The sequence below is a fragment of the Sciurus carolinensis genome, chromosome 18 (assembly GCF_902686445.1).
Source record: "Sciurus carolinensis chromosome 18, mSciCar1.2, whole genome shotgun sequence".
Classification (NCBI taxonomy): domain Eukaryota; kingdom Metazoa; phylum Chordata; class Mammalia; order Rodentia; family Sciuridae; genus Sciurus; species Sciurus carolinensis.
In genome coordinates, this window is record NC_062230.1 from 19511435 (window position 1) to 19521104 (window position 9670).

The following is a 9670-nucleotide window of genomic DNA, read 5'->3' on the forward strand; positions in this document are numbered from 1 at the left end:
CACAGCCCTTTTTATATTTTATTTTTTTATTTTGAGACTGGGTCTTAAGTTGATTGGAGCCTCATTAAGTTACTGAGAATAGCCTTGAACTTTTGATCCTCCTGCCTCAGCCTCCAGAGTTGCTGGGATTATAGGCATGTGCCACCGTACCTGGCAGGTCCTGGTTTTGAAGAGGAAGGCCTCAGACCTTCCTGAGAGACCTCAGATCTTATCCACCCTAGAAGGTCTCCTCACACTTTTGAAGTGGAGTTCTTTCTTGTCCTTTTGCATTTGTGGACATTGGGATCAGGTGAGGCTAGGCAACCTGTCCCCTAGGTCACAAACACACACACAGTGAAACTCCATGGTTCTCAGTTATTTTTTAAAAATTTTGTACCAGGGTTTGAACCCAGGGGCACTTAACCACTGAGCCAAATCCCCAGTCCTTTTTAGTTTTTTATTTAGAGACAGGGTGTTGCTGAGTTGCTGAGGCTGGCTTTGAACTTGCAATCCTCCTGCCTCAGCCTCTTGAGCCGCTCGAATTAAAGAGATATGGTCTCACTTTATTGTCTAGGCTGGCCCTGAACTCCTGGGCTCAAGCAGTCTTCTGCCCCAGCCTGCAGAGTAGCTGGGACTACAGGTACACTCTACTCTGCCTGGCTATTGCTGTTTTCATCATACCACTCATGCGTTCCTTGCCAACTTCTCAGTCAGAGTTCTAGAGGCATCTACCTACTCCTTATGATAACACTCAGGCATTGACCTGGATGGGGATAGTCAAGACCAGGTACAAGATGGGTCTGAGAGTACAGCCATGTGACAGACTCAGGCAAGGGAAACCTGGCCTGAGATGAGAGTTGCAAATCAAGAGCAAATCTTGCATCTTCATTTTTTGGGTACCTGCCATAATGAACAAAGGGAGACAAGGTCAGGAGCATCTGGCATTATGAGGGGACTGTACCATCTGTTCCCAAGCTCTGTAGAATCCCTTCCTGATTGACTTGTGACTCCATTATCCATCCACCACCAATTACTTTGTGGTTCAAGTCCAGCCTCATACAGGTGGCAGGAACAACCATCCATGGGTGAACCCTGACTTCCTTTGGTCAGGATGACCCTTCACTTCATGGAGTAATAGCAAGGGCTTATGTCCTAGTTGTCCTATGTGCACTTGCCTATTCACCTGTTTTAGTCCTGTGTTTGGGAGGAAGAAACCAGGCTTGTCAACTTCAAGAAAAGGTAGAAAATTGGGAGGAAAGACACTTCCGGTGAAGTAATGAACTGACTTCACCCACCTAATCTTCAGATCTGACCCCGTCAAGGTGTCCCTAACCCTAACCTTTTCTGGGGAGGATTGTTTTATGTGTCACCTTATCACAAGGGGAACATGGGGTGAGAAGAGGTACCTTGGCAGTAGGAGCTACGTCTGTATCAGATTTTAATTCCCCCATACAGCCCTAGCCCCTCCCTGGGGCTCAGTGCTGCCTGGGGAAATCCTAGCTTGCAACACCAGTTCTCAGCTCAGACTCAAGCCAGATCTGGCCCCTGCACTCCCCTTGCCAATTAAAGGTGCCATAATTGCAACTTAAACATCTCTGAGTGCTTTGAAGTTTGCAAAGCTTGCTCAGGGCTCAACCGAGAAAGAAACCAGACTCAACTCCTCTGCTTCCTGCCCTTATGACACAATTTTCCACTTAATCAAGTTTTTAGGGTCATGAAACCCTGAAGCCTCAGCCCCATTCCATTCTCAGCTGCTCATTTTTTGGCACAAATACTCCCACCAAAGGTAGGGCTCCCTTTTTTGCTAGCATAGGTCTTTGAGGCTCAGCCCCAGAAACAATTTAAGCAAGGAAGAGGTTTTGTTTTGTTTTTTACTGGGAATTAAACCCAACAGTACTTTGCCATAGAGCCACATCCCCAACCCTATTTATTTTTTGAGAAAAATTGCTAAATTGCTTAGGGATTTGCTAAATTACTGGGGCTGGTCTCAAATGTGATCTGCCTCAGCCTCTTGGGTTGCTGGGATTATAGAGGTATGGGCACGGTGCCCAGCAGGAAGAGGGTTTTCCCAAGGCTTCACTGGTACCATTGGGAGAAACACTTGTCTGCACTAGACAAGATAAGCCCTATGTGAACAGCCAAGTAGAGTGAGAAGTAAAGGCCATGACCACATCATCCATCCCTAGCTTGACCAGACCATTTAAAATAAGGGCAAGTATGAATTTGCATTCCAAAGACCCCATAAAATTCCTCAGAACATTTGTCTTTCTAGAAATAGGACACAAAAGATATTTATGATCCAAAGAAGCTAAACCCTGCTCTAGGCCAGTACAGTTGGTTCCAGGATTGGGGAATTGGTTCCAGGATCCCCCTGGATATCAAAATCCACAGCTACTCAAGTTCCCTAGATAAAATGGTATAGTACTTGCAAATAACCTACACACATCTGCCTGTATGCTTTAAATCATCTCTAGATCACTTAAATACCTAATACAACTTAAGTGGTACACAGTTATACTCTGTTGTTTGAGGAATACTGACAAGACCAAAAAAGTCTATACATGTTCAAAACAGATATATTTTTTCTCAAATATTTTCAACAAATGGTTTGGTTAAATCAGTGGATGCAGAACCCACAGATACAGCGGGCCAATTACATTTTCAAAATAAGGCCTCCCTTATCACATGGGTGTCTTTTTAAATATGTAGCTAGTTCCTGGGCTCTGGCCCTACACTATTGAATCAGTATTTCCAGGGGTGGAATTTTACGCTTGCTAAAGTTCAAGAGAACTACTGCTCTGAACCAAAGGTCCATTTTCTAACCGTGCACGCACGTGCGTGCGTGCGTGCGTGCGTGCGTGCGTGCGTGTGTGTGGTGCTGCTGGAGATTGAAGTTGATTTTCCAGGGTCACTTTCTTCTGCATTCAAAACTATACCTGGGGCAATGTTCTTAGGTTCTCTTCCTCTACAAGCCTCCAATCAAGCTACACAGGACAGGAGAGTTCTTAGATCACTTAAAAGGAATCTCATTTATGCTAAGCAAGCATCCTACCACCGAACTGCATCCCAAGCCCTTCACTGTTCTTATATTTGCAAGAGTAGTGGTTGGTTCCAGAGCCTGGCCCTGGTATAAAAGACTCCATTTCCTTTTTCCATTCCAAGGGGCCCTGTGCCTTAGCTGGTCTCTCCTGGGTACCTCAAATCATGTTGACTACATTGGGGTATTCTCACATCCGATAGAGGCCTTTTAGAGGGTTTGTCCTCTGCTTGCAGGAAGGGAGCAGTTCATACAGAAGTCTCACACATGGAGAAGCTCTAGCATGGGACCTAAAGTAATGCCCAATAAGTTTTGTCCCTAGACTGAATGATTCTGCCCCCAGGCTCCTGCACACGGAATGGACAAAGTGGCCACTTAGCTCAGGACATGCACAGGGCTCCTCATCATGGGCACAGTGGTAGAACAAGTCCAATGGACTCCTGAGTTTTCTCTGCCTTGCAGTGAAGTTGTGACTCTTATCAGAGAGGACTGCACCATCTGCTAGAGCCTCTCATTCATGGGTGTGTGGCAAGTGGAGGCTGGATACCGTTGAAGGCCCTTTGCATAGACAGGACTTGGTGCTGGGGAGGTGGAATGGAAGTCAGCCACTCTTTCCCTCCAGGCACCAAGAAGGCTGAATTTCCATGTGGAAATGCTGGTGACAGAGCAGCTGAAGTCCTGGTCTGACTTCTGCCACACTTTGGGCTTGTGACTCATGATAGGAAGAATGCAGGCAATGGACTGTGTCAGAGCTGTGGCTGGAGGACCTACCACACAATTGGTAGGATTTGGTTGCTCTTCTGTGAATCTTCTGGTGGATAAGTTGGGTAAGTTGGAGGTCAGAGAAAAGTTGTAAAGAAAACTTTTGTTTCTTACCTTTGTTTGTGCTTTGGGGACAACAACAGTGCACTTCGTAGAGTGTTCTGCCTGTGTGGGTTCTCCAGTGATGAACCAACACACATCACTCTTAGCAAAGGTTTTAGGACAAACAGACATTGTGATAGGACAGAAGCACAGAACTGGAGGCTGTTTCCCTGGTGGGTAGAAGGGTGCTTCCACATCACTGTGGAAAGATGTGTAATTCTATTTGTAAATCTCTCTCTCCAGTCTTTTACCATTTGGTATTCTCCAAATTATTGTTCTCATCACTTTTCAAGACTATTGGAAGATGCCATCTTTCTTCCCAATAAGTTTCTTACCTTCATTTGTTTGGTTAGGCAAGAAAACACATAATCCATGGCCACTTCATCACTTACACAGGACAATTTGACTCCTTAATTATCAAGAATGTTACCTAACTTGTTTCAGCAGGAAGGGTAGAAAAGGACAAGATTGGATGATATTAAGTTGTCTTTTCAGGGTTACTTTCTTTGGCATTCAAAGCTACACCTGGGGCAGTATTCTCATGTTCTTTTCCTCCACAAACATCCAATCAATCCAGACAGGACTGGAGAGTTCTTAGATCACTTAAAAGTTCCTGTGGTTCCATCTCTGTCCAGTTCTCCTCCTGAAATCTTCATTGTCATCCTCCCCTGAAAGAAATCCTGCTTCCCTGAGAGAAAATTCAGGAACCTGGGACTAAGGTTTCCAGGGATCGAGCTAAATTCAGGCTTTGAGGAGAGTGGAGGGAAGAGACAGGGTAATGGAAAAGAAAGAGGCTTCCTCTCTGCAGGAGGATCTCTGGACTGGCCCCTTCAGCACCTGCCTGTGGAAAGAAGGAAACTGCTGTGAAAGGAGTGCAGGGGAGAGCGGGGAAGGAAGGGTGTCTATCCTCACCCTTGGCTTTAATTTCTCAAAAATATAAAACATAGCGAAGGGCAAATGGGGGTGGGAAAAGTTTTGAAAGGACGGGCCGAGACGCCGGGCACCTCCCTCCCACTCACTCCCCAAGGCATTTCTGGCGGACAGGGGTGAAACCGGCCTGAGCGCCTTCAGCCAATCATAAAGATGCCTTCGGTTCCCTGGCGACCATTAACGCCTGGCAGTCACCAAAGTCGGAGGAGGAGGGGCGATGAGAGCACTAGCCACATTGGCCAATCGTTGAGCTCTCTAGGAAGTTAGGGGCGGTGCCTCTGGAAGCCGGAGGCGGAGCTGTCTCCTTGGCAACGATCCTAGCCCTCCCAGACCCGGAGAGGGGTGGGTTGGGAAGAACCCGGAGGGGGCAAAGGAGTGAGGGTGGGCGCACCGGTGTGGGGACAGGTGTTCGACGAGAGAGTCCCAGGCTCAAGAGCCTTGATGAGGTCAAAGGGGAGTCCGTCTAGGATTCAGAGGCGCGGCCGGTGCTGACCCGGAGGCCTGGGAGGGGAGGAAGGGGAGATAGACACCGCCCCCGCTGGCGCCGGGAAGCGTCGCTCCTTCTCGCTGACCTTGGTCTCGCTTGTCGCCTCGCCCTTGGCCACAGGCACTGACGGACACAGGGCCCAGGATATTGACAGACAGGGCCCTGAACAGACGGACCCCAGGATATAGGAACACAAACTGCCCTAGCCTCTTCCGCTGGCTCCGGCACGCTGTGTTTCCCCTCGCCCCAGCGCCGGGGCCATCCAGCCCAGGGTTAATGCCAACGAGTTTCCACCTCCAGCCGCTCCTAGAGAGGCCGCGGCGCTAGCCAGCGGGGGGAACTGGCCGCGGACGGACACTTCCTGTGCGGGGGGGAGGGGGGTCGGAGAGCCGCAGCCCAGCCCCGGGCCGGGGGGCCAGACCGCGGGGTCTCGGGCAGGGAGCGGTGGCCGGGGGCGGCAGGGCGAGTCGTGAAGCCCCTCATCTCCGAGGCCACGACGCGTGGGGGCCGGTGAGGGCCACAGGGCAAGTCGAGACCTTGGAAGGGGGGCGGGGCCGCGGGTAGGGGAGGGGCTCGGCGGGCCGGAGAGGCCCAGGGTCAAGACGTCCGGCCTCGGGGTCCGGGGCTGGGCAGCTGGGTGCCCTGGGCGGCGCTGAGCGAGCGAGTGGCGAGGGCCCAGGTCTCAGGGCACTCAGGCAGGGTCTCAGGATCGTTCACCATCGCCACCGCCGCTGCACTGGGAGCTGGCGGGGATGGAGCGGGAGGCGTCGCCGTGGGGCCTCGAGCCCCGGGATGTGCAAAGTCCTGACGAAATGGGGAGCCCTGAAGGGTCCCTCAAAGGTGAGGGAGGGACCTCTCCTCCGAGAAGTGTATCGGGAGCGGGAGAAGGGGCTTTGGTCCGTGGGAGGGAAAGAGGGTCGGGGGCTTGGACACCTGGGACTTGGTGGGGGGTGCTGGGGACTTGATATCCTGGGTCTTCTGAGAAGGGTTGGGAATTTCAGCACCTGCCCAAGGGCCAGCGACCCTGCTTGGGTCGCGGGGAGAGGTTTGTGGCAACTAATGGATCAAATGACCTTCGAGGTCCCCACACAATCTGGATTTTCTGTAATTCTCTGACCCTGCAGGCAACTCGAGTGAGAATGAGGAAGAAGAAATTTCTCAGCAAGAAAGCAGTGGGGACTATGAAGTTGAAGAGATACCTTTTGGGCTTGAACCCCAAAGCCCTGGGTTTGAGCCACAAAGCCCAGAGTTTGAATCCCAAAGCCCCAGGTTTGAGCCTGAAAGCCCGGGGTTCGAGTCCCGAAGCCCTGGCTTTGTGCCCCCAAGCCCCGAGTTTGCCCCCAGAAGCCCTGAATCAGATCCTCAGAGCCCAGAGTTTGAACCCCAGAGCCCTATGTATGAACCCCAAAGCCCTGGCTATGACCCCAAGAGCCCTGGTTATGAACCCCGGAGCCCTGGCTACGAACCCAAGAGTCCCGGGTATGAACCCAAGAGCCCTGGGTATGAATCCCAGAGCCCTGAATTTGAATCTCAAAACTCCAGGTATGAATCCCAGAGCCTGGAATATGAACCCCCAAACCCTGGAATTGAACCCCAGAATCCTGGGTTCAAAACCCAAAGCCCTGAATTTGAGGCTGAAAGTTCCAAATTCCAGGAGGGTGCAGAGATGCTTCTCAACCCAGAGGAAAAGAATTCCTTGAGTATCCCCTTAGGAGTTCACCCCCTGGACTCCTTCACTCAGGGGTTTGGGGAACAGCCTACAGGAGCCCTGCCCCTAGGGCCACCTTTTGAAATGCCTACGGGGGCCCTGCTGGCTACACCCCAGTTTGAGATGCTCCAGAATCCCTTGGGTCTGACAGGGACCCTTCGGGGTCCAGGCCGACGGGGCGGCCGGGCCAGGGGTGGGCAGGGCCCTCGGCCTAACATCTGCGGAATCTGCGGGAAGAGCTTTGGGCGGGGCTCCACCCTCATCCAGCACCAGCGCATCCATACTGGTGAGAAGCCCTATAAATGTGAGGTCTGTAGCAAGGCCTTCTCCCAGAGCTCTGACCTCATCAAACACCAGCGCACCCACACGGGCGAGCGACCCTACAAGTGTCCCCGTTGTGGCAAGGCCTTCGCTGACAGCTCTTACCTGCTTCGCCACCAGCGCACCCACTCTGGCCAGAAGCCCTACAAGTGCCCCCACTGTGGCAAGGCCTTCGGCGACAGCTCCTACCTCCTGCGGCACCAGCGCACCCACAGCCACGAGCGGCCCTACAGCTGCCCTGAGTGCGGCAAGTGTTATAGCCAGAACTCGTCCCTGCGTAGCCACCAGAGGGTGCACACCGGGCAAAGGCCCTTCAGCTGTGGCATCTGCGGCAAAAGTTTCTCCCAGCGGTCGGCACTTATCCCCCATGCCCGCAGCCACGCCCGTGAGAAGCCCTTCAAGTGCCCTGAGTGCGGCAAGCGCTTTGGCCAAAGCTCTGTGCTGGCCATTCACGCCCGCACCCACCTGCCAGGCCGCACCTACAGCTGCCCCGACTGCGGCAAGACCTTCAATCGCTCCTCCACGCTGATTCAGCACCAGCGCTCGCACACGGGCGAGCGACCCTACAGGTGCGCGGTGTGCGGCAAGGGCTTCTGCCGCTCTTCAACGCTGCTGCAGCATCACCGGGTCCACAGCGGGGAGCGGCCCTACAAGTGCGATGACTGTGGAAAGGCCTTCTCTCAGAGCTCCGACCTCATTCGCCACCAGCGGACCCACGCGGCTGGCCGGCGTTGACCCGGGACCCATCAGGGGTTGGGAGGAGGTGGGCAGAGGAGAAGGGGGGCTGGGAGCTAGCGAAACTTTAACCTAGAGAGGTTAGTGGAAAAGTTGGAGGAGAATGGAGGAGTTGAGCATTCTACAAGTGGGCCAGGGTGCAGGAAGTTACATGCCCTGGAGACTTATGGGAAATGGGCTATGAAGAGGGGTTGGAGGGAGGCCAAACAGGCAGCAGGAGGCTCTGAGAGAGATCCAGAAAGAGGTCAGCAGAGAACTGGCCTCAGCAGCATGCTCCTTAGTGGGTGCCTGGTTTGGCAAAGTGCTAGATGGGAGGGGGGAGGGAGAGGGAGGGCTAATTAGAGTGGGGTAGTTTAGATTGGTAGCTGCTGAGACCCTTGAGTCTGGAAGGGGTTAAAAGGGTAGGTAGGGTGGGGATTGGGGCCTTGGGGTAGGGCCTGGGCCTCTTGAGTGCAAACCCCAGCCTGCCTTGTCTTCCTCAGGCTTTGGAGCCCCTGAATTTGAGTTCAATAAAAACCTTATGTGATAAAAGAGACTTGTCCTTAAAATGAGTGTGTGGACAGTGCCCTGGGCATCATGAACCACTAGTCATGACTTTGAATAGCCAGTGAAGCCGTAGGGCCTTATCTGGAAAGTGCTTTCATGTTCAGTGTTTCCTTGGAATCTTATCTGAAATTCAGAAGACATGATTTCCACCCAAGTTCTTGTCCCATACTTTGCATGCTGCACAAATAGAGTGACCCAGTGTGGGAGGTGTGAGGAAACCCTCAACTTTTTATGGAGATTCCGCTTCCTAAACAGAGTTTCCCCTTGGGCCGGAAAACACCCCGATTGTCATCTCTCCCTGGTTCCTAGCACCCAGTTGCTCTGTCCCTCAAGTTGGAATCTCCAGCCACTATCTTGTGCAGATACTTTGTCCAGGCTCTGAAACTGAAGTGAGCAGCTGCAGTTAAAACTTCACCCAAAGCAGAGTGTGTATTTGACCAGGTGTGAGGACTGGACCATTTTTCTCACCCCCATGACCCTCCCAGCATACTAGGCTGGATTTGCCACAATTCTTCCTTTTGTACCCCTGTGCCAGTTGTTGGGACCACCATTCCCTTGCCCCACCTTTATGCTACTTTCTTCTCCAGTCCCTGCATTCTTATTCTTAACACTTGGCCCCTCAGGAATGGATGGAAATTGCCATCAATGAGTCTGGGGTTTTCTGGCGTGTGGCCTCTGTGACCTTTGCTGAGGAGGACAGAGGCCACAACTTGGGGAATCACTTGCTGCTGGACACATTTTGAGATAATGACTACTAAGAGCCTGATAGTTCTCTCTGAATGTTTACTCATTTTATTCAAAGATAAGGAAAGAACTTACAGAGCTAAGTGACTTATCAAAGTTACTCTGTGGCTAAGAGGCAGATGTGACATTCAGATTATGTCTACTTGGCTCCACCTCTCACCAGCAGACTTATTGGTCACACAGACTTATTGGAGTCTCTTGGGTCTCTGGATCCAAGCCCCATACTCATCCTTAGGGCCTTATAACTTGTAAAGAGCAATTAACTTCTCTGAGCGCATTTCAGTCCAGCCTATCATGATTTGCAAGATCTAGAGTTAGG

At 51.9% G+C, this 9670-nt stretch overlaps 1 protein-coding gene across 1 annotated transcript; it reads left to right on the forward strand.

Annotated features, from left to right (window-relative positions):
* The first annotated feature begins 5844 nt into the window (after positions 1-5844).
* Positions 5845-8571, forward strand: Znf768 (zinc finger protein 768). The gene is made up of 2 exons (XM_047534241.1): positions 5845-6137; positions 6422-8571. Exons 1-2 carry the CDS (start codon positions 6050-6052, stop codon positions 8059-8061), a joined length of 1728 nt encoding a protein of 575 aa, XP_047390197.1. The 5' UTR covers positions 5845-6049; the 3' UTR covers positions 8062-8571.
* Positions 8572-9670: the final 1099 nt, after the last annotated feature.

Coding starts and splice junctions, on each gene's coding strand:
- Znf768 (XM_047534241.1), top strand. CDS start 6,050: ATGGAGCGGGAGGCGTCGCCGTGGGGCCTCGAGCCCCGGGATGTGCAA. Junction 6,138..6,421: donor CCCTGAAGGGTCCCTCAAAG/GTGAGGGAGGGA, acceptor CTGACCCTGCAG/GCAACTCGAGTGAGAATGAG.